Source organism: Fusarium pseudograminearum, chromosome 1 (genome assembly GCF_000303195.2).
Source record: "Fusarium pseudograminearum CS3096 chromosome 1, whole genome shotgun sequence".
NCBI lineage: Eukaryota > Fungi > Ascomycota > Sordariomycetes > Hypocreales > Nectriaceae > Fusarium > Fusarium pseudograminearum.
The window spans coordinates 4,688,746-4,716,563 of NC_031951.1; the positions used below are offsets into that span (position 1 = coordinate 4,688,746).

Sequence of the window (27,818 nt, forward strand, 5' to 3'; positions counted from 1 at the left end):
ATCTAATCCTTGAGGGTTCCCGTGCACCGGGTCCTGCATCCCGCATATCTAGACCGACGCTAATGCGAGATTACGGAGACGCACTGTCAATCTAGGACTAAAAAAGATAAGCCTCGATTTTGAGTGACTGAGCGAACACTCAGACTCTCCATTTTCCCTCCGGGATGACGTTCAGAAATGGGGACAGCTCAGACCAGAACCTTTTGAACAGGTGAGTTGTACGTAGTCAGCTAGCTTGGAATCCTAAAACCAAGCGAAATGACTACAAACTCACTCACTTGAAAACAAATGTCGTATAATGAGACATGGCGCAACCAAGTACCTACCTACCCAAACTTTTGACAACTCGGCTCCCGTCCGTCTGTTCAAACCCGTGCATAACGTAACGCATCCGCAGGATCTATGCAGATACATACACATTCTAGATAATCATGTACTATTATGCACGCACTCCTTTGCAACAAAGATTTGCAGCATGGTTTCTTCTTTGCCATCCATCATTAAGATCTCGTTCCTTTTGTCACCAACGCCAACTTGCCTTGCTTGCTTTCTTCTAACCCGTGTCTTGTCCCCCCCACTCCTGTTGGTTGACCTGACCTGACCTCGCCCCCCTCTCCCCTCTCTCGTCTTCCAAGAGCACCAGTCACATCCAGTCTTGGCGATGCCACTGCAGTCTTCGCTTAAACTGGGCTGGTAGGCTGGGAACATGCCGTCCCCGTCGATGCAACTGTGATAGGCCAGCTAACACAAGGGACAAGTGCTGAGGATGACATGTTTTTTATTGTTGTCGGCTCCGGAGCACTTGGCCTTTTGGGGTACGTATACCCGTTGCCGAAGCGAAGGCAGGCTGCAACGCTGCGGCAGTACTTTTGTCTAATATGTGCCTACATATCCGCAGATACCTACATACAATGTATCCGTAGGCCAGGCACCATAAATGAGAGCAAGTAGAAAAAAGGTACAAAAGACATAACCCGAATTCCGCATGTGTCTTTCCTCATGCTACAATTGCTGCTACTGTGCCTAGACATTGCTGTGCGGAACAGTACAGTAATAAAGTACCTACTAGTCTAGTCTCGTACTTGAAACTGGATGGAATGCCGCTGATTGTCCCCCTTCTCAGCTGAGTTAGACTTGGTAGACTTGGCACATTTTTGAATTGAACTCTAAAATTAAAAGGAATCAAGACAAAAAGTCCCCTACACTGTACTGTGCCACGAGGTGATCAGCGGTGTTCAATAACCAAATGAAAAAGAATCCAACTCTATTTTCAACTTCCAGAAGCAGTTGTCCTATCCCCATTGTTGGGTTAATAGGTAGTTACTAGTGCTCAGGCCAAGTTTCGACTTTATTCTCGGATCCTGGGACTTCCCGTCCCGTCTTGGTCTTGTCGTCTCCATTCTCATTTTTTCCCCAACCCAAATCCCAATCAATCTCAATCCCAAAGGCGCGATCGAAGGAACCAACCAACATGAGCATCTCATTGGCTCGATCCTCCATGTCCCGTCTCCTTGGCTGTGGACGAACACCCCCCCCTCGAAACCCGAATGGACCCCGAAACTTAGGCCACTTAGGCCACTCAGGACACTAAGATGGCTTTAGCAACAGGGCGTTCCAGCGGTATCTTTGGGTCCATGCCCCCGAGTCAGCTGGCGTTGGATGAGCACCAAAGCCAGGCTCCTGGGCCTGGCTTAGTCTGTCTGGGTATCCATCTTGCACCAAACCATTCAGCCACTCATCACTAGACATCCTTTTCCTAAACCCCTGCCCCTGCACCTCCATCCCTCCCAGCTGTATGAATGGTGAGGATCATCATCTTGCTTGTCGCTCTCTCGCGTTCTTTCAATTGTCCGAATGCTTAGTCTAGCCATCCTGTCATCGTATTAAGAAACATCTCCGCCATTTTATATCTTGGACATCATATATGCCCATCAGCAATAGTGGCAATAGAACAATAACAAGAACAAGAACAACGGCAACGTCTGTATCCGTCCGTTGCATCCACCACTGTACTTCCTATCTGTACTCCCGCTCTCGCATCGTAGCGCATCGCATCGCTGCGCATTGCCTCGCCTCGCATAGAATCTGCACAGTACCGACGGGAATTGCGCTGTACCTTCGGATATCTTTAACCTGCCAAACTGTATATACGTACACTTACAGACAGTCTCAAGTCTCCACTCCTCCAAGTTCGGCAGGGCTTGTGCTTGTCCTGGGTCCTGGGCTGTTTCTCTTTTCCCTTTTCCCTGCCCAAACTTCTTACCCTGCTAAGAGCTAGCGACATACGCTATTTGTCTCGCCTACGGGCCTTATCCTATTCCTCTTCAACGGCCTCCGCCCCCGGTCTCTCGCTTCCACTCTTTCTTCCCCTTCTCTTTCTTCCCTTCTATCCCCTCCCCCCCTACTCGTGCTGCTGCTACTCTAACTTGCTGCTACTTGACTACACCCAATTCTCGTATGTCGTGTTGAAGACGTCTCTCTCTCTTTCTCTTTCGCCTCGTCAACTCGCCTCTCTTCAATTACGGTCGTTGCCCTCCGTCCGTTCTTGAATTTAACAGTACATCACTCAAAGTCCATCTGCCGACAATTTCTTTTTAATAAACAAACGTCTCACATTGAGGGTAAGTTGCAAACCAGACATGAATTCTCTCATGTGAATGATTGGATTCTGCTGTACACCAGCCAACTGGGTTCCCCTCTGCCTTATATGCACGACCGTTGCTGACAAAGTTTGACATTAAAGGCTTTACTTTACTTGAATTCACTTCTCAACCGTTCTTTACGCCCGCGCGATCTCACTCGCCTCACTAATATACAAAATGGCGACACCTTCAGCAATTCCCACAAACTCAAAACGCGACACCACTGCCCAGTTTCACAGAGTCACGAGAGGAAACCGGAGCCTCTGGTACCAGCTGACTGTCCTGCAACAACCAGAGCGAGCCCGAGCATGCGGTTCTGGCATGAAAGGTACGTTGGCTCATGTTATCATATAATATGCATTTGATTTTGGTACTGACTTTCTATAGCTAATAGCGATCGCCGACCCGTTGACCCTCCGCCTGTTGTCGAGCTACGAATTGTTGAAGGCCCCACTCTTGAAGAGGGCAAGGATGTAACCTTTGATTATAACGCCAACTTCTTTCTCTATGCCAGTCTCGAGCATGCTCGCCCGATAGCCTCTTGCCGTGTTTCAACGCCCACCACCAACAACCCGCCTATTCTTACCGGTGTTCCCGCCTCAGGCATGGCCTATCTTGACCGTCCATCCGAAGCCGGCTACTTTATCTTCCCTGATCTTTCTGTGCGCCATGAGGGCCTCTACCGCCTGACTTTCAGCTTATTCGAGACTACCAAGGAGGAGCAGGATTTCGATATTCAGCCTGCCGATGGCGATCTTCCACCTGGCGTGGACTTCCGAATGGAGATTAAGACCGATCCATTCTCAGTTTTCAGCGCAAAGAAGTTCCCCGGTCTCATGGAGAGCACACAGCTCAGCAAGACAGTCGCTGACCAGGGCTGCCGAGTCCGAATTCGTCGTGATGTTCGCATGAGGAAGCGCGACACCAAGTCGGGTGGCAACAACAACAACAACAACAACAACAACAATAACGCTGGAAACAACGCCTTTGAGCGTCGTGAGGAAGATTTCGGTCGTAGAAGGACTGTTACCCCTGCCGCAGAGGACCCCCATGGAATCAGGAATCGATCTCAAAGCAACTCGAGCGAACACCGAGCTTCCTACTCTGACGCCTCTCGCCGACCTTCGATGGTGGACTCGTACCCTCCTCCACCTCCGCCTCCTCCATCTTACGACCCGGCTCCTTCAGCTCCGCGTCACCTTGCTTTTGGCGAGTCATCTGGTCCCAAATACCCGGCACCTCGACAATATGCCCACCAGCCTGGTCTGCAAATAACGCCTGTCCCCGCCAACGGCCCGTACCCCTCGGCTGCCCAGTCGCCATACGCCAAGACCGATGCGCCCTATGGCTACAGCCGTCACCTCCCACCATCATGTCCTTCGCCCGCCCCGTCTGTCAACCGCGATTTATATGACCGTAGACAGTCCACCAGCACCTACGTTCCACCCTCACCTTCAGTCTACTCCACGGAGGGCCACTACCGTCGAGACTCGCAAGCGTCATACCCTCCCACGCCGGCTGCTGCTCCTCTTCCTCGCATGAACACCGAGCCATCTCGCGGATCTATCAAGATTTCTGCTCTAGTCGAGCCCATGCCAGTCATTGAACCTCAGGTCGACCCTCTCCCTGAACTTCCCCCCGTCAATGTTGGCGGTAAGCGCAAACACGAGAGCGTCTTTGCCCAAAACACCAGGCCACTTTTCAATGGTCAAAGACAAATGGACCCTCACTACGGCCGGTCTCACCGTGGTTACAGCCCCGACCACGACCAAGGCTCTTACTCTCGAGCTGATGGTCAGATCAGTGTTATCCAATTCAACAAATACGAGTATTAAACATCGACATTCTTACTTCTTGACTAGAAAGGCACACTGGCGTTCTAGTGTTGTGTATTCCTATCTACAGGAGGAGGACGGTGGGATTATGGAAGATACATGAGCGTCAATGGTTAGGAGTTCAGGCGCAATTCATGTGGATCAAGTCATGGAAATGAATAGTTAACTTGGCACCGGGTTTTTGGTTATTTTGGACATCAAAGATATTTTGCATCGTCATTCATGTTAGATCACAGAAAGGCTTTTGGTTCCTATGATCACAAAAATGACATTCACACACGACATCCTTTTTCTTTATTTCTCTATTTTGTCTACAGGCCTAGTTTACTAGGAGCAAATCGACTCATCGATCCTTTCATTTATGTCAATCTCATAACTTTTGTTCTGGGCGTTAGTCTTGCTCAATAAGATATTATGCATTAGCTTGAGACAGTTTGCTTTGTGAGATGTATCTTGTGACTAGGATAAACTCGATACGAGTCTTGGCCTGGGATCAGGGGTAAAGCCATGGCAGACTCTGTTACTCGAGCCATGTTGCCGGGTCAGTTGACATTCATTCGAAATCTGATCGTTGATATGCTTTCTATCTACAGGACTCATCAATATAACCCTAAATTTACATTGTTTTGAGTTACATGAGACAACTTCCTGAAACTAGTGACTGTAATTTCACACAGAAACAAAGGCGTGAAGCGTCTCAAACCCTCGACCAGATATCCATGTCGAGCATGAATACTCGGATCAATATAACTTGTATGTACAAGGTCCATTGGCAGATTTTTTGCTTCAATATAAACCACAATGAGACCAGAATCACAACCATACTGATGGAAGATGGGCCAGCTTGATGGAAATAAGAATGTGAATATGGTTATTCTAGATCAGCGCTCTTATTCGTATTATGCTATGTAATTCCAATTCACAACCAACTTCAACTTACATTACAGCCAAGCGTGAAATCAACGATTGATGGCCTTGCCTTGCTCCATCTAAAACAAAAGGGAATTTAATCTCCGTTTTGGTGCTTTTCACTTCGATTTTATTTCCATTTTAGGGAACCAAGCGATTCGAGTATCCTTGTACTCCTTCCCATTCCAAGGCCAATGCTTCACTAACGCTGCAGGTACGTTGCATCCCCCGCTCCTGCCTCGTTGCCGTGGTGAAATCACGTGCGCGAGCCAGATTCAATATCAACAAACCACCGGCCTCCACGTCCCGGTCGAGGTCCCAGCGCCGCTATCACTTTTGCAGATGCAATCATCACACAACCGTTCTGTTTACTATAATCAGCCACGTTTTTCTTTCCCAAAGCCGTTATGTCCTGCTGACTTTTGATCCCCATTGTTCAACGCTTCCCGCACCCGATCGTTGCTGCCGTCAACGTAATCGTGCTGCTGCTTTAAGCTCTTACAACGCCCCCCCAATTTAGACGCTCGCATTCATACACATACGTACACAACCCAAAGGAAAACCTTCTTTATGGGTCGGCCGAAGCCTCGCCGCGCGTTAAGCGCGAGTCGGTTTCAGGAGGGCTCCATGAACGACAGGACCTCTGCTGCACCTCCGGTTCAGTTTCTGGGTCCTGAAGAGCTCGCCGCCCTTGAGCGACCTGCTCTTACATACGCCAAGTCCAACAATGCCCGGCCCATGAGCGACGACTTCTCCGACAAGCAGGTCAAGAAGGGAAGACTTCTCGGTCAAGTTTGGGACGAAGTTCGAGGTCGATTGGGATTTAGAAAGGACAATGAAGATGACAGAGGATTGAGGAAGAGGTCGCGGAGTCGCAAGCGGGACCAAGATGACCAGCGTGGAAGAGAGAGGGAGAGAGAAGACATCCAAATGACGGACATGCCAGACTCAAGAAACAATCTTGATCCTCCAAGGGACGACATGCCCAGTCGAGAAGAGATATTGGCCAATTATCACCATCTGATGGCCTCCGGCTTCTTCACTTCTCATGCTATCCAGTCTACTCGCCAGCCACCACCTGGCGCTGTCCAGCAAGCAGCTCAGCAAATCGCCGCACCTCCGGCTGATCTTATGGATGCTCTATCTCGAACTCCCACGTCTCAAGGTACAGCTCCTCCACCACCTACGCCACCTGTAGAGCCCAGGTCACCATTGAGGGCCAAGTTTCCCCTCAAGCTGCAGTCACCTCCAGGCAATCCAGGAGCTGCCACATATGAAGAGCTCGTTGCTTCTGGATTCTTCACACCTCCACTTTCCGCAGGTGCCTCGTCGCCAACCCCCTTCGGTGCCGCCCCTTCCCCGGCAGTACCTACTGGCATAGTGTCAAAGGATCACCTTCACCCACCTCGACAGACTAGAGGCTCACGAACAGGGACTCCATCGGCTTCTTGCACGACCTCTCCTATCCAGTCGCCAGCGAGTGTTTCATCTAGGGGAACTAAGCGAGCTGCAGCAGATTCCAACTCGGACGCCGAAGCAGGAATTGGCGCTCGCGATTCTCCTACCCCGAAGAAGAAGTTGCGCAAGACTTCTTCTCGAGATATTGGCTTGCATAGCCTACGAAACGTTGCATCTCGTCGTAGTCTTTTGTCCTCACGACGCAGTGTATCGGGACCCCATGGAGCTGGTGCTGGTAAAGACTATAACAAGCTTGCCCGCCGTGTCCTTGGACGTCTACCCGGCGCTGGCGGTCGGAGTTCTTTTGACTTAGACCGCCGAGTAGGTTCTCGACCTGGCTCTGCTGCTAGAAACAGCACCGAAGAGTCCAGATCGCCACTGCAGGAGGTTCAATACGCCCGAGTGCTACGTTCGCGCAAGATCGCCGCAGAAGAGCCTCACACAACATTGAACGGAAACAAAGGCATCCCCGTGGTGCCCGACATTCCCGACAAGTTTGCCTTACACGACAACACTGAGAACCTTGTTCCGGCAATGCGATCTCGTTATTAGTTAAACAGCGACGGGCAGCTTTTTACTCTTTCAGCATCAACGTTTGATATTCAACAGAACGCAGGATACCTACGACAGCACAGCGGATAACGGCAGTGGTGAGATGCAAAGCAACCAGGCTTTTGCGCTCTGCAGGCGACGGGCGTTTGCACAACTCTTTAATGACGCGGCCACGACCTTGTTTTTTGTTTCTGGTTCTTCTTTCATGGTGGAATTGTTGTTGAGATATCCATGATGGCATGCGACATGACTGAAACTCTTTTTATGACGTCTCCTATTATCCTTGTCGGTTGGATAGGGTGGGCTTTTGTGTTTTCCTTTTCCTTTTTTCCTTTTTATGCTTGGTTTACCTACTTCAGCGAATAAGAGAGGAGGTATAGTCTTTGAGGAAGAGGGAGAGGGGAATGGTGATGGAAAAACGTTCATTGCCTCTGCGGGTTGGATGACAGGCTGAATTATGGGAATAGGGGCGTTTACGGTTTGATTGATATGACGGCATTAACGACGATTTTCCCCTCCATATATTGGGTTTGCCTTGCGGACGTATAGTGAGTGAGAGCTGTTGACGGTGATTTTTTTGACATGTCTAATATAATTATAATATGAAGCTCATGGTTGGTCCAGCAACAGCCAAGCTCTTAGTTAAACCTGAGTATTCGTATTATGTTGTGAGTGAACCAGTCCGAGAGATGTGCACGCATCAAGATAATAAGACTATTCATTTCATCTCTGAGCCTATATATACAGGTAACCTAATGATGCTCCATTGCCTGCCTATCTGTAGTACAAACCTAGCAAGAGTATAAACACCGCGTATTTCCTTGACATCTTCCCAGATTCCAAAATGTCCGGTTACAAAAGCAAAGTCAACAATCCCGTTCAGCTCCTCTATTGCCCATTCGTGTTCATCCCAGAAAACACCATCCCAAAGCTGACTTGTCTGCATGTCAAGTCTTCTTTCCGGAACACGCTCAGCCTCAACCGAGGACCAAACGAGTGTCAAAACTATAAAGAGTAATCAAGCATTCATCGGTCGTCAAATGTAAAGCAGGTAATAATAACCGACGCCGAATCTGTTAATGTAAGAAAAGAAGAAGTACGCTGATGATTTAATGTGCGAATTGACAAGAAACAACGTCATAAAGTCGTTCAAACTTCAATGACCCGTTCGATTTGGTCTGGAAGGTTGTGTTGAATAAGTTGCTGAGTCTTGCTAAGCCCATGGTTATATAGTGATCGAACAAATGCCCAGGCAAAGGTGAAGAGCCACGGGAAGTAGCTGTATAGCATTGCGCAAATCATGATAAGAAGGAGAGGAATCTGTTGGTTGATTAGCTTGAGGTCGGCTTAAAGTTGTGTACAAGGCGACTTACCCAGATGAAGAATAGATTGTGATCACTGCTAATCCTCTTCATCTTGACTTCATGCGCTCGGCGGAATTGCTCTTGCTGCTCCTTAGTAATGGCATTCTTTCGCCCGATCTTGAGAACCTCTGGCTCTTCTGTCTTAGCCTGAGTGATCTCAGTGACTTCGGTAACCTCGACTGACTCAGTCTCGACCTCTGTAGTGGTAGGCAGATCGAATAAAGCCGCGCACTTCTGATCAGCCTCAGCCTCCACAGCAGCTCGAGCAGCAGAGGCTTGCTTTCGATCAAGTTCTTCGCGAGGGTAAATCTCCTCGTAGGCTGGGGGCGCAGACGCACTCGCCTTGGGTGCTGAATCCCACCAACGCTGGGGCTGCTCACCTTCTGGTCGAGGCCCTGCCATGCCTGGCATGAATTGCTGGACCCGTCGCATAAAGGGCGCTTGGTAGTCGGGCATGTTGGGGAACGCGGGCATTTGAGGGAAGTGCGGTAGATTCTGAAACTGCATAGCAATTGACTGCTGGAATTGATGGATTTGTTGTTGGAGTTGCTCCTTCAGTGCAGCTGGCGTAGCAGCCATGGCGGTAACAGGAGGGACGAGCTCTTCCTCCAGTTCACCGGTCATCCGGCGGCGAAGATTCGGGCGTTCGCGATCTTGCCGGAAGCCACTGGGTCTTCGCATGCTCAAATAATCATTCTCATCAGGATCTTCATCTTCAAAATCCCCAGACGTGTATTCGGGGCTCTCTTCGCTTGAATCTGGTGAAATAGGTCCATCGTGAGTGTGGACCTTTGTCATGGGTTCCCACAACGATCGTAGCGATGTAGCACTGCTAGCTCGGCTGTGTAAAGAACCGCCGCTGCTGCGAGAGCGAATGTGACGTTCAGAGCGGCGGATGGTACGCAAGACGGCGCGAGATTGAGCAACATCAGCTGCAGCAAGGCCAGAGTCGCTTCGGAGCGTGGGGTCAGCACCGTGCAACATCAATCTCCGCACAATCTCAGCGTGGTTATGGATCGCAGCGATATGCAGAGGTGAGAAGCCACCCTTGTCCTGGGCATTAGGGCTGGCACCTCTGGCTAGCAAGGCAGCGACAAATCTATGATAGCCCAATGAGCAAGCGTGGTGAAGCATAGTGTGGCCTGTAGATCTCTTGAGATCCAGGCGGGTTCTGTGCGTGCTGTCATCCAGATCAATGAGGTCCAAGCACTTCAGGAGCTGGGATTCGAGATGAGCGTAAGGAGCGTGACTAAACATTTGGCCACCCGAGGAGGGGCCACCCGAGGGGCCACCAGACCAAGCTGATGGACTATCGTCCAAGATCCTTCTAGCGAGGTCTTGGATATCCATCATGTTACCAGACATCTTGTTTCCAAGTACGGATAAAGCGAGTCGAATAAGCTTTTCCTCATTGTCATCAACATATTTGAAGAAGGGAGTCTGTTTGGTCATGGCGAAAGCTTGCGCGGCCTGTGGGTTCGCATGCTTGAAATGAACGGGAACGAGTCCTACCACAGGCGAAGGAGGCAACAAGCACACTAGCGAGGATTCCCCCCAGAATGTAGTGGTTGTGGCCTTCTGGTTACCAAACCAGACCTCAAGTCCCTGGGAAAAGGCAGCACCCAAGACAGTAACCTCAACTCCTCCGATCTTTGGGCCTTGGTTAGGAATTATCTTATGAATTACAGGAGGTAACCGCGTCTCATTACCGCCGATAGACACGGAGAACATGTTACTGCTTGTATCCTGGGAGAATTGGTTGGCGACGCCATTCATCAATGAACCCGGGCTAGGAGCTCGACTTGCGTTGTTGGAGGCGGGTGCAGAGTATAGTGGGGGCACCATCATCATGTTGTCCATACTAGCAGAACGGTTGCCGTTGAAGAATGCCTCGTTGCTGCTAGGCGTTGGGGGACCGGCACTGGCGTACATGAGTGATTGTTGTCCGACGTATGACTCAGCCTGAGGGAAACCACCAAGTCCAGGGGTAAAGGGAGATGTAGTATTGGGCAGCTGGGCTGCCTGAGAACCTGGAGAGGGCGTGGTGTCCATGCGGGTCATGGTCAGCCCGTTCGGTACTCTAGACGCGCTCGATTTTCTCTTCTTAGCTATTGGGCCACCCAGTGTAGGGGAACCTGGACGAGAGAGCATCCTCCCGCAGGCGCCAGTCGGTGTCACGTTGGACATGGACGATTGGTATGGAGGTTGGTTATTCCTAGGCATATTGGGAACGTCACCGTTGGTTGGTGACATGCTGAAAGCCCCATTAGGAGTGGGAGGTAAAAGAGCGCTGGTCTCAACCGCAGCTTGAGGAGCAGGTCCTGGTCCTGGTCCTGGTACCGGTACAGGAGCTTCGGGGATGCCCGGCTGTTGTTGGGCCGCAGTCTGAGCCTGGGGGTGTGTTTTATGATCGTCAGTAATCATAATCGGTTTTGACATTGCTTGGGCAATGACTCTGTCCTCGAAGTCCTTAATGGTGAAAATGACATTGAATCCAGCCTTTTCACCGTGGTGCCGACAGTAGCAAGCAATGCGCATTGGGGCATCGACTTGCAAGGTACCAGGGACCGCCATAGGACCATTAGCAGGTTGCCATTCCTTTACTTCCTGGGTATTGAAAACAATCACACGGTGTTGCTCATCCTGTTGCCAAACCTCTTCTTCCTCAGGCTTCTTGACCTTTTTCCTGGCAGCGCGCTTACGCTCGCGGGTTATGCAACCTGCACAGATACGTACATCGCCGCCCTTGGAAGGAGCGTTCTTGTCATCGTTGTCAGGGGGGAGGTAACGTTGAGGGTGAGAAGCAGCACGTTTGAGTGCGTTCTCCGTCCTGCCAGGTTCATCCATAGCACTCGTGCATACTAAGGACACGAACAACTCGAGCATATCTGGCGATTTCTTGGGCGCTGGTTTTGCCAGTAGCTTGGGTTTCGAAATAGTGTGAGGTGGCAGGTGCAGCTTGGTAATTCCGGGCGGCATAGGAGACAATACCATCTTGATAGGGATTTGGGTCTCGACCCGTGACTTGAACGGCGTGGGCAAGATCGTCAGACTGTATTGTCCAGTCACGTTGTATGGCGTAGGCATGTTCAACTGCTGAGGCATGGGCATAGGCTGGTTAATCTGACCGCTAAAATGCAGAGGCAAGGCATCGGGTGCAGATTGTCCTGCCACGCCGTTTCTGCTTGGCCATCCCAATCCTGCTCCATTCGCAGCCCTTGAGGAGAAATCCACTGGATTGTGAGGCGAAGGCGAATTGAACATGGCCACTGGAGAGGGATCTTGGCTCATGATCATGTTATTAGACATGGGCGAATTTTCACGCGATGTCGTTGTTTTTAGTGCATTCATTGCTGACGAGACGGAGTATTGCTTTGGCTTTGTTAGATGACGGTTGATTGTTGCTAGAGTTATTGATAAGAAGCACATACCGATGAAGCTTTTTGGTGGCCTTGTGGTTTTTTCCTCTTTGGCGTTGCATCCCTAGTGAAGCTATGTGGATTAATCGTGGGCATCGGAGGTGATGTGACTGAGTTTTCGCCATTTGGGCTACTAGACGCGGTATCAAAAGCATAAGGGTGATCGAGGAAAGTATCGTTGTGGTCGGTAAATGTATACATGCTTTCCAAGGCAGTGTCGGCATCGCTGCTACCAAACGCATAGGCAGAGTCGTCTTCGTATGTTGAAAAACTAGGGTTTCCCCATTCCATCTTGACATCATCCTCGTCCACCATCATATCAGTCGTGTTCATAGCCGCCTTGGAAGATGTCCGGCTAGTAGTGCGTTTAGAAGAAGCCGACTCGGATGACGAATCTTGATAGGATGAGCCGTTCGGAGAGTCGGGGAAAGTTGTTGTTGAGGCCAGGTCTTGCGGCGCAAGAAATCCTTTAGGGTCCGATCCACCGAGTGTTTCCATTGTCTGAAGGGTATCTGGGCTATTAGAATTGAAGTCGAGAAACTCTGCCAAATCCCCATCGGAGGAAAAATTGTTGAAATCGCCGCCCGACATAGCATCACCTACGATGACAGGGCTGCGGCGGCCAGTAGGAGCGGGTGTCATGACCAGCGAACAAAGGCTGGGTCGTCCCGTAGGCGCCGGAGGACGGTGGGATTGAAATGGTGACCGGGCGAGTGCGGTTGAATTTGGTGTCGCAAATTGGGTAGGTATCGCGCGGGGGCGGTGGTGGTGGTGAGGAACTCAAGGCATTGACATGGGCAGTTTCAATTGAATTTTGGGTTTATAGTATAATGCTGATCGCTGGTGATAATCCGAAAGATTTGTTTTTTTGATCCGAAGTAGACTGTGTTGCTGACGAATACGGGTTTCGAGTCGATATCCTTTTAGAAGTGCGTAGGCAGGTAGTTGTTGGGGCAGGAGTTCAATATGGATGGGAGAACCCCTAGAGCACGCGAACACAAACGAGACGCAACGGCGGCGGGCAGATAGATGTGCAGGCAGGTCCCGGTCGGTCAGTGCAAAAAAACCCAGACGGGGACGGTCAGGGTCGTCTGCTGTCAGATGGGTTACCCCTGGTCGGTCGAGGTGCGTGTTCGCAGGAGAAAAGGTGTGTATGGCGAACGGTCCAGTGGAACGAGATGATTACAATATTCGTACAGACGGAGGGGTTTGAAAAGTGATAGATGAAGGAGAGAATTGGATAGACAACGGGCCTCACTCGATGAGACGGGAGGCAAGAGATGATTGATGGATGGATGCGCCAGATGGTCTGGGCTAGGTAGTAGTTAGAGGCTGGCCTGGTTGTCTTGTCCCTTGGGTAAGGGAAAGTGGATTGGCCAGGTCGAGGTGCCTTAGCTTCGTGGGTTATGGATGGAAGTCTGTGGGCCGTCGTGGCTGCATATCGCCTACCTGCCTTGGTACCTATGCTGAAAAGGTTGAACTTTGTAGTGTTGCGTCCCCTCTTTCCAAGATAAGATGATTTTGCCAAAAGTATGTGTATGCGCGTACGTGGTCCAAAGCAACAAACGTGGAGTCTTGGGTTGGAAAGGGTGGTCTGGTTTACTTGGTTGATGCATAGTGTGGTGGCGGGGATTGATGGATGCTGTGCTGTAGGTACCTACAACCTTCAGGGCCACGAGTTAGTCCATGTTAGGTGGAGCCGTTGTCGGCGCGAGACAGTGCGGTTGAGGAGAATTTCGCACACGGCGAAAGCCTGCTTTGTTGCACATTCGGTACAGTACAAGATCGGGACTCGCACATATCGGGGCTAATGCAATTCGGCGTCCCGTTTCTTAGGTGGTAGACCGGTCACAATCGCACAATCTCTCTATGAAGAAATACATACAGACACCTGGAGATGGTCGATTTTGCTGTGATGCACAGTTAACTACCGTTGTAGATCTACCCGGTTCTAGGGTTCCTGAACACACCGACATTGATTGACACGGTTTGACAGTAAGGCGGCAAATAGAGATGATGATGACGATGATGCAATTTTAATCATATTCACGGCTGAATTCAATCTGCCTATCTGCGACTCAAATTACCTACCCAACTTACTATTACCTCAACTGGCTTCCATGCCTTATTTACTACTACCAACCAGCTCTAACGTACAGTGCTCAAGGCTAGACGCGGGGGTTGACTCCATAAATCCTCATTATGGCAATTCGTTAGAAGAGAAAGAACATTAAAGACAAAGAGGCCTCACGTATTACGCAACCGTGACTCTTGTGCCTAACAGACCGATGAACATGCTGTGTATATTGATTGCGCCATGGGTTTAAAATTACTTGGAAGCTCATAGAAGGGCCAGGCTGGCTTCATCAACTACGAATACGGACCAAAAGAATAAGGACCGAGTCCGATCAAAGGCGATGACAATGTTTGAGTGTGCACCGTGCCAACCAATGATATAGCTTGAAGAATCAGCAAAGTGGTAAGCTTCCAGTAGAATTAGCTGGTCCCTGATGAACGACTACCAAAGCTAGTGCATACTGACATGTCCTCACGGGGCTTTATCATGAGACGCCAGGGTCAAGCCAGACGAGGGAATTGGCATTAGGATGGTGCTATCTCGTGCCCAGACAGTTGGATCTTGATTTCAGAGTAGACCAACAAGGTGTACTGCAGTTAACAGTTACCTAATGCCACATCTTTTTTCTTTCTCCGGAAACAACACAAGAGACCAAACTCTTTACAAAGTGGAGCTCAAGACACGGATCAAGGTGGCCACCAGAGAAAAGACCCTGTAGATCTAATCCAATTCAGTTATCCGTACCTACAGAGTTATCATTATTCCCCTTCTCGTTCCCCTAGGGTTCTCAGCCAACCAGCATAAGCGAATCGTCATGTTTCAAGCCCCAATTACAAGAAAAAAATATTCCTCAGGGTGAGGCTTACCCTCCCACGCGGCACGTACATTCTACATTACAACGGTAGGCTCCCTGCTCTGTAGTAGTGTTCTGATATGTGATGCGATGCATCATCTCTGTAATAAAACTGGCCTTGTCCTCGTCCCGGCCTCCGCGGCCAAGCTTTCCCCAGGCTACTTTTGCCTAGCAATCCCAAAGAGGAAATCCAACCAAGTAGAAACTCAACAAACTGCCACTGCCCTGGTCATCTTACTTTCCAGCTCGGTCTGATCATGCCTTGGCTCCGTGGTATCCGCAAGATACATAGTAGAAGCAGCAGAGCAATGACGACGATAGATACCTAGGGAAAACAGGATGGGACCTTTATTGAGAGACAACTACCTACTAAGCCTGTTGCCTCTATCAAATTTCATATCCATTATAAAAAAAGGTTTCAGTTATCCAAGACAAAAGAAGTGGCAGGATGTCGTTCCAAGCAATCAGGTACTGGTCCTTTTCTTAGACATACTTTTATAACTCCAGATGTGGTAAAGCCAAGCCACACATTGCGTGTTGATCAAGGAGATAAGGAAATAGATAGAGATAGATGTTGGAGATAACCTCAATTCGATTCGATGATCTTTTGTCTTGGACTTGCATTCCTTCACATTCTGGATTTCTTAGACCGCCACGTTGATTATGTTTCTCATCCCTTGCGTATAACCACATTGGGCTCAGCATCGACGCAATAGCTTTTATATGTCTCTGACAACAGTGCTAAGCAGAGACATGCATTGATGACCACTCAAAGCAGCAAGCTAATTATCTTTCTTTGATGTCTTACAAAGCGTACGAGAGCCAATTGGACCTGGACTGTATTGCAAAGCCCAGCATCAGAGTCATTGCAACTTCAATTTACATCCTGCCATCCCACAACGTGCGGGCGTTGGCTTGCCGCGGTGCGGTGCCCTTGCCTTGGCCTCGAGGCGTCTCAGACCCATTGCTGCGTACATACTCGGAGTCTCGATAGATGCCAGAATCCTAAAAACAAAATGCCCTCGTATTGGACAATCGTGCAACCGTTGTCTTGTGGCGTGTATAGGAGCCAATGCTTGGGTCTGGAAAAGCACCCCGAAGTAAGACAGAGGATAGACCCTTTTGTTTCTTGTCAATATCGACGGCTTGTCGAGACTCAACACGCGGCAAATGCCATACAAAACAGGGGTCTCTAGAGTAGAGTAGACTATTTTTATCCGTACACTGCATGCAACCGTTGATAACCTCTCTCTCTTGGACCTCAGATAACGAACTCGGTCAATCCCAGTATCCTTGTCAAAGACTCGCCTTATTCCAAGCCATTCCAGAGAGAAACACCCTTGGAGTTGTTTCCGAATAGAATAACTTTGTTTATTTTCTCATTAGTTCGTCATTATCACCCGGTATGTTCCCGTACAGCAAAGCATCATTTTCGTTAGGTAGTTTATTGGTAGTATTATGCAAGATTGCGGCTGCATCTCTACTAATTGGGTAAACTTGGACACCACAACCAACCTCCAAAGGCGAGAGATAATGTGGTGCTGCCAACCAACCAACCAACCACACAAACTCTCTGCTGCGTTTTTGCAGCAACATTCGTTTACGATAATGCGACATCGGCTCCTTTGTATCCGTATGTAAGATTGTGCTGATGCAGTATCTCGGTCTGTCTTATGTGCTTTTGCGGCTCCCAATCATGATCTGAGTAACTCATCAGCAATAGACTCGGAATACTATATTCAACATTGGTACGACAAAGCAGATGCTCAGGTCTCTGCTGCGGTCCACAGAAGGCGAAACCTTGGCTAAGAAAAAACAACGCAAGTATTCGATTACTATGTTGCAACGAGGCATTTCTCGAAGTCATTCTGACATCACTAAACCCAAGTTGCCGTTTACGTTTCCAATCACATAACAGCTGTTGTTGTTATTGTAACTGCCTCACTTTGCACTTTACTGCCTTTAGCCATTAGATTGCCTGATAAATGTCTCTCAGACTTTTGTACCGAGTCGATCCCTAATACTGTATCATCGTCCATCTCAACGGCCCGATCTAAGTTAAGTACTCGGGCCGCTTCTAGTCGGATCTAGCTAGCACTACGAATAAGGGAATCTGTGTGCTTGATCACTATTCGATTGCATCTAATAGGTGCTTAGTTGTTTTCTCATATACATATCGTAACAAGAACTCAATTGGGGCAATAAAATATCTCGTTGTCGTTCCGACTACTCTATTCGGGAAATCGCAACACCATCACCACAGCCATACTTAGTACAGAGTTTAATTCCATGCCCACAGAGCTACGCTTTTCCCCGAACCCTAGATACCTGCAAACCCAAGCCACCTGGTACGATTCCTTTCACATCCCATACCCACGCACCATCAGCATCTCGGTACGGAGTAATGAGTGGCAGCCACACTCCTGCACCAGGGGATAACATACCATGTATTTCCCTTTCCAGCCTCTCGCTTCTATACTTCATGTAGTAAAGTCGAGGCCAAGGGTTTGCATGCATCCCCTCTCAACGGTTTCTCCGCCAAGGTTGAACCTTGAACCATCAAGCGCCCGTTGTCAGCCTCCATCAGAACGAGAGAACCCCTAGCCCCCTTCCCCCCACGTCGGAGCGCAATCTGAGATCTACAGTACAGTGCCTTGACCAGCTCATGTACATGCGGTGGTATTAACATGTTCCCCCTTCATGAGCCGCTCGCTAGGTCCCGGCTACTCTTCCCGGAAGAACGAGAGGCAAGGGCTAAACGTGGATAGGCTTGCTCATGTTGTGCAGATGCAAACGTCCCTGACTCCCTGTAATATGTTTTCCAAAGTGATAAGTCATGAAACCTATCACGCAAGGGCACATTTTCTGACTGCAGTGGTTGTGCATCAGCTTGCATTAACAAATCTCTTGTCCAGCAAGAAACGCCTTGGAAGTCTGTTCTTATCAGTGACTTTGATAGCCAACAATCACGCCACTAGAGTTCAATGGCGAGAAGGGTTCCCTTACTTCGCATGCTACCTGATACTACAGTGGCACACCAGATAATACCCAATTAATAGAAAGGTTAACAGGACAGGCAGGACACCATTATGCCAAAGAGGACCTAAATCTCCGGATAACTCCAGCTCCATTGAACCAATACCCGTGTGTAAGTGTCGAATGTAGTAAATAAACAGTATTACAAAACGTATCAAGGAAAGCTTTACCAGCTAGATTTCCTCATAACGTTATCCCAGCCCCTCCAGAAAGAGCCCATCCGTTCAGTTTGAGGATACAGCCTAATGGACTCGTGGCATTCGGGATCCTACGTTGGCTAGACGATCGGCCTCGATGTTACCCGGATTTGATCCATGTCCTTTAACCCATTGGAACTTTGTGACTGCCCCGGCAGCTTCTCTCTCTCTCTTCTTGGCTAATATGTCGCGTATGATGTCGAGGTTCATGACAGGCTTTCCTTGAGCAGTCCTCCAACCCCTCTTCTCCCAGTTCGTATGCCACTCTGTTACACAATTGATAGAGTACTTACTATCGGTCCAGATCTCTATTACCTGATTTAGAGGTACCATCTCCATTGCCCTTAGTATAGCTAGTAGTTCAGCTCGCTGGTTCGTCTGAGGCAGGCCGGGGAGTCTCTCGGAGAGGTTACGCACATCGCCAGGGCCAAAGAAGACACCAAGGCCAGCACTGCAGCCAGGCTTTCCATTTCCAAGACTGCTGCCATCTGTGTAAATCCTGATTGCTTCCTGAGCCGGTTGTTCCTGTCGGCTTTGCTGCACGAGTCGTTCTCGTTGAATCTGCTCTTCGCGTTGAATCTGATGTTCGCGTTGAGTCTGATGTTCGTGTTGAGTCTGATGTTCGTGTTGAGTCTGATGTTCGTGTTGAGCCTGTCGTGCCATCCGTTCTTGTCGAACTTGTTCTGCTGCACTTTCGTATTGTGTTTTCTGCGGTTGGTATTGTGCCTGCTGCGGTTGGTACTGTGCTTGCGGTGGTTGATAGTGTGCCTGCTGCGGTTGGTACTGTGCTTGCGGTGGTTGGTATTCTAGCCTTGTTTCCCGCGCGTGTACTGCTGGGTTTTGCCATGGTTGTTGTGCTTGTTGCCCTGAAGCGGATGCTATCCCAAGAGCCTGGCATGTTTCCGGTGTTCCATTTTTTATAATGAAATCCTTCGCATCTTCCCACGTGTTGAACTTCTTGTGTCGGGCCCCAGATACACCTTTAATGTATCGTTCGACCTCGGACCAGGTGTCATAGATGCCCGGCTTGCTGCCAACTGCGACAGCGTAGTATTTCCCAGACGCGCTGACTTTAGGGACGCTGGCCTGGGCAGCGCTGACCGAAGGGATTCGGGCAGTAGGGACGCTCGCCGCAGGGACACTGGTTGATGGATGCATCATGCTACGCATCCAATCTGTGTCACGCATGTAATCACGAGCTTCTTCGAACGAATAGAATCCTTGAACTACAAGCGCATGGTTAGCATTCTCTGAACCACACATGTGTTTGTGCCGATTTCTACTCACAAACTGCCCCTGGAAAGCCTGTTACTTGTTCTTCGCATTCGGCCCAGGTATCGTAGATACCAGGCTTTCTCCCAGCCCTGACCCCATAGCAATTCTTTGGACCCTTTCTCTTTTTGGGAGCCCCTCCTCCATACCCGCCATAGGGTGCGTTTCGCTTCGGCATGTCGACGTCGTCGTGGTTGTCCGGATCAACTGTCTTAATTCTACTCCAAGTGATAAAATCAAAGATTGAAAGGTTGACGGGCCCTCTTGCCTCTGTACGCGGTAGCGAAGCGTTGAAAGATCGGTCGCGATGGCTCAGTGACCCTTTGATCGAGCTTGCGAAGCGACGTACAGCTGTGAAAGCTAAACCGCAGTGATAAATGACGGCACGAGGGTGAAAGTAGTATATAAATAGTCAGCCGACGCGCATCGTGGCGGAGAAAGAAGAGCAACAGAAACCCGAAACCCAAAAAAAGCAAAACTGGTCCTTGCTTATCGTACTTGGTGGCGTGCAAAGAGAGCCTTCAATTAAACATTGACCTAGGGTTCGGGTCAGGTACATCATCATACAGCGGGGCTGAAGGCTGGGGCCAGAGTCCTCCCTTACACACACTGTACAGTCCATAGCAACAGTCAAGGTCAATGTCAACAAAAAGTCAATTGATACAATGTCATATTGTGTTAATGCAGATAGGATACAACAGGTACCGCGTCCAATTCCTTCCAATGTTATCTCGTCCATTCCCAAGCTACTCTTACAAGACCATGACCAATGTCTGCAAATCGACTTCTCACCTGGGATATAAAGGACTATCTAAACCCTTTGTTTGTTTTCCAGCCAATGAACCAGCTGCAAGTAAGTCCATAAAACGCACCGCGATAAGTATTTGCCGGTAACCATGTCGCTGGCTTTGATTGATGTTGGTCTTGGCCAGTGTCGTGTAGCGAATATTACTTCATCATTGCTCTCTATGAGCTTCGTTGTCGCTGCAGTTTCGCGTGCATGGCAACGGAGCCGATGAGTCTCACATCGACCTCGGGGGTGGTAATCCTAAACATGAGTGATGGGATCAAGAGGAGGCAAGTTGGGCACGCCGTCACGTTCCCATTCCCAAGCCATCAAGCTCCAGTTGAGCTCTCGTCTCCAGAAGAGTCCCAATCCTCTTCCACCCCCATCCGGACGATCATCTGAGCTCAATCCTCCACTGCGAGGCATGTGCGTGGCAAAGACAGCTTTGCCCATTCGAGAATGGAGTATGCCCATAGAGCATGATACGCAGGGCTCATGAGTGACATAAAGCTCAAGGCCATGGCAGAGATAGCCGTCCTTGTTCGGGTGCTCCTGTACAAAGCACTTCTTCTCAATCTCAAGGAGTGGTCCGTCCTGGAATGCATCGTAATCGAGATTGGGTGGGTTAAAAGGGAGGCCAACAGCTCGTCTCTCGTGTCGAACAAGCTTCTGAGCCACCATGCTGATAGCACGGACAACGCAGTGTGTCATAGGGTTGCTGGTACCCCCCAGCGGGCCGCACTCCTGGTGCCAGCGAGCGTCTCCCGCAACCCCGACCAGTTCGACTTTTCCACCATCTCTCTGGACGATTACAGCTCCGATAGCTTCGCCGATCCCGGTTTCTTTAGCTTGTAAAGCAACACGATGGGCTAGTGCCATCCAAACAGAACTGTCATCCTTGATATCTTCAGTGCCCCGGGCTACTATACTAGGGTGTGGTCCTAAGGGGTTGTTCTTCCGATATACGGTGGGCCAAAACTGAGAAGACCACATGGCTGCTTGTACTTGTGATGTTGGAGCAAGCAGGGGGATGGGGATCTTTTCAATGAAGAGCTCGCCCTCGTCGCCCTCGATGATAGATAAAACTTCGGTGAGCTCCTCTTGTGTGAAGTCCTTGACTTCTCCGATGATGATATAAATCCAAGTCGACTTCGCTGTATGAATCTGGCGGCCCACAGCAGTATCATTCATGAACTGGGTTTTAAGGTGGGCAGGCAGATCACCAGGCTTAGAACATCGTCGCAGATGAGGTAGGGGGTTAGCGCTATTGTCATCTGGTCGCATGTTACGCAAGGCCCTAAAGAACTGTCAGTAAACAGTGCCGCTTAATCACTTCAGCGAGCGCAGTCGTGGTTTGGAAAGAGCGTACGTGATGACATCGTTGGCCTGCCTGGTAGGTGCTCGTGTGATGTATGCATGGGTGATGGTATGATCTTGCCGAACCTCTTGCGTTGTCTTGAGGGGTATCAAGACACCGCGCCGAATCTGTTTCTCCTTAAAGTCATCAATCAAAAGGTTTGGCACAATCTCAGAGGGGCCGCGATGCTCGGGCTTGGCTGGCAGAGCCGCTTCGGCCGAATCAGGGGTGAGGGAGACCTCAGGAGCCAGTTCGGTGGACATTTTGTCTGGAGTGCAAAATGGGTAGCCTTGATCACGATCTGGGGATAATAGTCAGCTGGAGACGATATTATAACTGCTTGTGTGGGACGGACTAGATGCGACGATTATGCCTCAAACCCAAGTCAACAGCAGCGTGGTGATGCGAGGTTGACACGGTGATGTGGTAGAGAGATAGCCGAATTTCCAAGATGAGTCGCCTTGTTGAGAGGAGTTGAGGGTGGTATATTTGAAGATGATAAAAACAAGGCGACCGTTGCTACGGGGAGATGAAGAACCTGGAAGGTGCAGGCTTCAAGTTGAGATGAATTCAGGCAGGAGCGGGCCACTCTCAGGGCCTGCTATTCAATCTCTCTTTCTGCCTTTAGTGCTTCTGTTAACAGCTGTCTCTTACTCATAGTGCTGGCTTTTGAGGAAGGCGCTTACTTTTCTTGAGCCTCTAAAGGGAGACACTTTGATAAAAGAATATCAAGAGAACAATAAGGCATACAAAGTGAGGAGGATAAAGAATTTGGCAATCGGCTGAGTAAAGTCCGAATAAATTCTCCTGCGACTTTTGTGATTTGAGGTGATCGAAGCTGTAGTCTACTCTGGCAGTGTCAACGACTGGCAAGAAAGTAAACCTCTGCAATGGCGCCCAATAGCTGGCAGTTGCCGCGATATTCTTTCTAAGTTTCTGTTATAGACAAGTGCATCGGCTTTTGGTCTGCCTTGGTCGGTTCCAAGCTGTGAATGAATGACCTTTTCGCTTCTGCTTTCCAGATTGTTCAACTCTTCACTGCGTTGGCAGGATCTTCAAAAGGCCTGCTACAAACAGCGCCTTTTTGCGATCGCGAGCAGCTTTGATTAAGCTTTCACAGCTAAAATCTCGTTGAAATTTTAGGATACATTAACATTGAAGTCTATGCATCCAGATGTATCATCCACTTGGATTATGTTGTCTTCTCGAATCTTGTATTCCCTCCAACAGCTTAGCAATGAAGTTGACGATAAGTTCTGCCAACCTTGTGGATCAACTGTGGCGGGGACCTGCATATGTGGCGGTGCATTGACAAGCCTCTTCCGTACCCTACATCTGGCTCAGTTTCACCACCATTGTGCAAGACAAGACAAAGAGGATATACAACAGCCCATATTGTGCATGGACAGGCAATCAGATGTAATCACATGTGTTTGGGAGCACATATAAATTATTTAATACAAGACGAAGGCATCACTTCCAACCTTTGATCTCCCCACCAAACACCGTGACAAGAGTCAGTAGGCCGTTTATTTGATTGATGTATCACAACCTCACAGTCAAGTGTTATTTGCATTAGGTCAAGGTGATCATCTCCTAGGACAATCCGGCCTTCAGCCGTATCTGTGTTTGTGGAAGGCTTTTCCACGCCGAGCTTCTCATGCCGATGCGTTGGCGCACCTGTTGAATCGTCATGATTGCATGGATAGGAAAATCTGGCATGTGAAAGACCTCTAGAGTCCGTGTACATGGTACACTGTTAGACTGGACAGTAACGAGCGTGAGCTACTAAAGGAACATGACAACCGGGTATTTGCATAGATAGCCTGAATGTAGACGGTGATTGGTACCCTGTTAACCAACGATGTGGTTTATTGCTGGTGACATCTCCGCAGCTTATAGAAGAGATTGTACTGTTAAGCTCGTATCTCTGCAAAGATCGAATGAGTACAACATTCATGGAAGAGATTGACTTAGTATGCTATGAAAGGTAACATGCTGTGCCGCGCAAGCAAATGCACTGGGTTTCTGCCAAAGGATCGTTCCATCGGCACTATTGAGACTTAATTTGTAAATATAAAGATGCATTATTTGGATCTGAAGAACACCTTTGCACTCGAACGACATCACGTTGGAAAACGAATCAAGTCGGTTCTTTGAAGCAAGCATTGACAATGCCAGGCAGGCCTCAACAAACAGAACAAGAACATGAGCGTGTAGCGATCATGCCATAGTTGCAGACCCAAGACATTGTTTCAGAAACCGGAGAAATATCTTGGCTGGGATTAAGCATAAAGAACTTACATGTTTGGTTATAGGGCATCGTGCAACAGTGTCTGAGTGTCCACGCATTGTTGACCATGGCTCACCGAGAAATGGGGCGCGGACACCGCGCCATGGCATAACTACAACGGGTGATCAGACAACTCAACAGAGGGAAGAAACATTAATTAACAAATAGCCTATCGGGACCATCCCCGCCTGGCCTGTGCTGTGCTGTAACTCGTCAGACGGTCCATAGAGTTAGAAACAAGGAGGCCTTATTGCTTCAGCTGTCATGGCCCAGGGCCATTGTATGACGGAGATGAATTAATCAATACAACCAAGGAGAGGCAGCCAGCAGAGCCACGATCGTGTAATAGCCGTATGATTGATAAGAATAGCATGTTGATTCGTGTCAAGCAATGAGCGGACAGGGACATAAAATCTTTTGTATTTTATGATAATTAAGGCTTGCTCGGACAAGAATCCATGGCCAATACATATACTTGGAGTCTGGGACCCTATGGGCGAATTCAGGACGTTTGAGCGCCCACGGGTAGGTATGATTCGCACCGGAGTGATGAAAGGGGATGCGAGATGACTGTAACCGGGCGACGAGGCGAGAGGACACGAGTAAGGAGTAGAATCGCATGTGTAAGGGTCAATGTAAAAGCAAAAAAACAAGGGTGACAGTAACCTTGATATGACGGCTTAGTTACGAATCCCACATCTGTACGGGGAAAAGCGAAGCGCCTCCTTGTGCCTCTCTTCCACTGTAATTCTTACGCATATCATGAGGGTAATTTCTGGTGTCTGTATCAACCAAAGCCTGGGCAAGAGATAACGGTGGGGGTTAAGGCAAGTCCCCCTCATCCATATGCAATGCAGCTGCAAGTGCAAGCGCGTTCTGCTGTTGCTAATTGCTTGTTCCCCGCGGCGAGATCGGAGAAAGCTAAGCGATGACTCCTTTTTAGGGTCCGCGGTGAGAGGAGCAAGGATCTTTGGAGTCTTGTACCTTGTCAGAGAGCTTCCATAACTGGAGAAGAAGGTCTTGGTGCAGGAGCAAGACTTGTTAGCGCGGCGTTTCTTTGAGGAGAACTCGGTTCCATTTAGAGCTTGACTCGATATGGTGTTAAAGATGGCACAGACTAATTACCTGCCTAGGTACTCTGCAGTAAATGCATACTAAGTACCTAATTACTTGGCTGCGAACAGACAGAACACCAACGCAGAGACAGAAATTTAAGCTTGAATATCACAATTTTACTAGGCTTCTCAACAAAACTTGGGGCATGTCTTTCGTTGCCGTGTATATCTCAACTTGAATCAAATCGTTAACAAGATAAAATTATATATATATATATATCATCAGTCTCTGATATGAGCAGGCTCTCTGCCAAATATTAACAAAAAAAAAGGTGAGCAACATCCAAGCGGAGCGGCAAGCTTGTAACAAGTCGAAACCTTCTAGTATGCGCTGTGCAGCACAGATACGTATCCCTTCATCGCTGATTTTGAATGTCCATGTGTTCCACCAATACTGAGGCTGGGCTGTCATCCAAAAAAGGTCGACTGACAGCCCCGTGTCATGTGTTGAAACTTTGAATGGCACAAGCACTGTAATGCAAAGAACAACGATGAAGATCAATTCCCCGGTTCTCATCCCTTCCGTTTCTCAACAGCTTCAAGCGAGACTAGCGAGTTGGAGAAAGAGGACTCAGAAATTCTCGATGAGTTTGAGAATCATAACTTGCTTTGACTTGTTTTAAGCCTGTCTTGTCTTAGCGGAGGACTTGCAAGCCACCGTTCCATAGAAAATTACACCACAAAAGGCTCTATACAAAGCCAAAATAATGATAAAAATGCTTGTCAGACATGCGACTGGAATCTTAAACAGAGTCAGCGACAACACCCAAAAATGGCCACGGAGTCACGAATCCGAAGATCTTGAAACTCGGCTTTTGGGGTTTACCCAAAAGGGAGAAACCCGATGGGTACGCCGCAAAGAGGATCTAACCATGATGCAGCATCTCTCGGACGTGGGATACTGCAGAGTAAGATGTCGTAGATTTGAGTAACCTGGACGCGCAAGGCCATGACATACCGCTCTGTGCATCTTAATCGCAGTATCCAACGTACGTCTAAATAGGAGACCCCAGCTGGATCCCGGGACCCGGGGATATTACATGTGGCCTGAACCAGCCCATCTCGTTGAGAATGATACTATTACCACGGAACGTGCATTCGTATGCCATCCATGCTACCTAAAAGGGGCATGATAGTTGATGACTTGAGCAGAACAAAGCAAAGCAAAGCAAAGGATCAAGGTGTGCTGCATGCAGTACAGTACCTGAACGTAGCGTGCCAAGGTAGGTCGATATACAGGCAGCTGAGTACTGTATGATGTAAGTCGGTGCAAACTAGGCCGAGGGGTCAATTCAATGCACACTCGCACACACAGGCGCAGCGCCACCTGAAGGGCAAAGAGTCTCACGAGCCATTGATATTGGGGCCAGCAGACACACCTTGGCTGGGGACTTTAGCTTTTCTTATCTCACCTTGGGGGGGTTTTCACCTTGTCGACAGACAGTACAGCAAAGTCTGATACGTAGCATTAAAAAGTTAGCCGCAATGAGTTTCTGTGGACAGCCTTCAAGGTTTTTGCGGCGGCCAGTTACTCGGGGCTCCTCTGGCTCTTAATAAACAGCCCCGGACCCAGCGAACTGGGTTCACATCACCTCACATCGTCCTGTCGCTCTCCTGATACCCAGCCAAAACCCCCATTAGTGGAAGGAGGAGCAATACCCAAGCAACGATATCTCGCGGCTGACCAACGAGCCAAGTATAATTATCGCAACCTGCTGCCCTTTCTCTCTCTTGATCTGCAAGACCCTCTGATGAGCACAGCCTAATTCAGAGTGACGTATCGCAAACAGGCAAATAACCAGCAGAGAGACAAGAAAAAGAGGACTACGCCAAGAGCTTACAAAGTGACGAGCCTCAGCTTAGATCACAAGGTATCGAACGAGGCAGACAGCACAGCACAGCAAAGCACAACGCAACCCAACACAACACAACACAACACAAGGGAAAAGGAAGAGGGACCGACTCATTCGAAAACGAGTACGTGCAGTCCAGTCCAGTACAGACTTTGGATGGTAGGGCAAGGGCTTTGACGAGTCCTCACCTTGCCTCGCCTCAACAGAACCCCCAAAGAGGAAAGATCTTTATCGACCCAGACCTCAACTTCATTTCAACTTTTGCCAGGGCCTGGCCCAGGTTCGTCTACTCTTTCTCACTTACAAAAACACCCATCATTTCCCGCGGGAAGCTAAAAAAAACCTAGACTTTGTTGTGCATACTGCAGCAACCTGCCGCCCTTCCAAGGTACCTACGCCACTACCGCAGGTTTTTAGGGTCCTGCATCTTTCTCCACTCAGGCCTACTGCAGCGCAAGTGCAAGTACAAGTGCAGCACTCCAAAGCTACCAGGGGCCAGGGCGGACCAGTGCCAGACGCAGCACGGCACCACCGAAAAGTCAAGAGTCGGCCTCCAACTGCACTGGGATTGGTCTCTTCACTCTCACCTACGGTCAACCTACCGACGCACCCTGACAGAATAACGCCACCCAACTCAACCCATCCTTACCTTACTGAAAGGGACCGCCTACTGAGGACCCCCTGTGGACCATTGTGCCGGGCCTTGTCAGGACGACTTTCAGTCTTGATTGGCTGCTAGACCAAGAAAGTCCGATTTGGAGGAGCCTAGTCTCCCTCTTTACTCGATGCCTTCAGCGAT

The 27,818-nt window shown here is 49.1% G+C and overlaps 5 protein-coding genes across 5 annotated transcripts, besides 5 other annotated features; 2 read left to right on the plus strand and 3 right to left on the minus strand.

The window, feature by feature from the left end:
* Nucleotides 1-2,034: 2,034 nt before the first annotated feature.
* Nucleotides 2,035-2,080: a microsatellite.
* Nucleotides 2,081-2,819: 739 nt separating this feature from the next.
* Nucleotides 2,820-4,477, plus strand: FPSE_08511 (uncharacterized protein; the record flags this gene model as incomplete). The annotated part of the gene is made up of 2 exons (XM_009261629.1): nt 2,820-2,970; nt 3,030-4,477. 2 exons carry the CDS (start codon nt 2,820-2,822, stop codon nt 4,475-4,477), a joined length of 1,599 nt encoding a protein of 532 aa, XP_009259904.1.
* Nucleotides 3,580-3,613: a microsatellite.
* Nucleotides 4,478-5,956: 1,479 nt separating the features above from the next.
* Nucleotides 5,957-7,396, plus strand: FPSE_08510 (uncharacterized protein; the record flags this gene model as incomplete). The annotated part of the gene is made up of 1 exon (XM_009261628.1): nt 5,957-7,396. The coding sequence occupies one exon, from the start codon at nt 5,957-5,959 to the stop codon at nt 7,394-7,396; it is 1,440 nt and encodes a 479-aa protein (XP_009259903.1).
* A 1,149-nt stretch (nt 7,397-8,545) lies between these two features.
* FPSE_08509 (uncharacterized protein) lies at nt 8,546-12,821 on the minus strand (the record flags this gene model as incomplete). The annotated part of the gene is made up of 3 exons (XM_009261627.1): nt 8,546-8,716; nt 8,770-12,132; nt 12,192-12,821. 3 exons carry the CDS (start codon nt 12,819-12,821, stop codon nt 8,546-8,548), a joined length of 4,164 nt encoding a protein of 1,387 aa, XP_009259902.1.
* A 5,566-nt stretch (nt 12,822-18,387) lies between these two features.
* On the minus strand, nt 18,388-19,792 carry FPSE_08508 (uncharacterized protein; the record flags this gene model as incomplete). The annotated part of the gene is made up of 2 exons (XM_009261626.1): nt 18,388-19,568; nt 19,630-19,792. The coding sequence occupies 2 exons, from the start codon at nt 19,790-19,792 to the stop codon at nt 18,388-18,390; spliced, it is 1,344 nt and encodes a 447-aa protein (XP_009259901.1).
* Nucleotides 19,793-20,662: 870 nt separating this feature from the next.
* On the minus strand, nt 20,663-22,021 carry FPSE_08507 (uncharacterized protein; the record flags this gene model as incomplete). Its single annotated transcript, XM_009261625.1, has 2 exons — nt 20,663-21,698; nt 21,771-22,021. 2 exons carry the CDS (start codon nt 22,019-22,021, stop codon nt 20,663-20,665), a joined length of 1,287 nt encoding a protein of 428 aa, XP_009259900.1.
* Nucleotides 22,022-25,362: 3,341 nt separating this feature from the next.
* Nucleotides 25,363-25,386: a repeat region.
* A 927-nt stretch (nt 25,387-26,313) lies between these two features.
* Nucleotides 26,314-26,340: a microsatellite.
* A 713-nt stretch (nt 26,341-27,053) lies between these two features.
* Nucleotides 27,054-27,107: a microsatellite.
* Nucleotides 27,108-27,818: the final 711 nt, after the last annotated feature.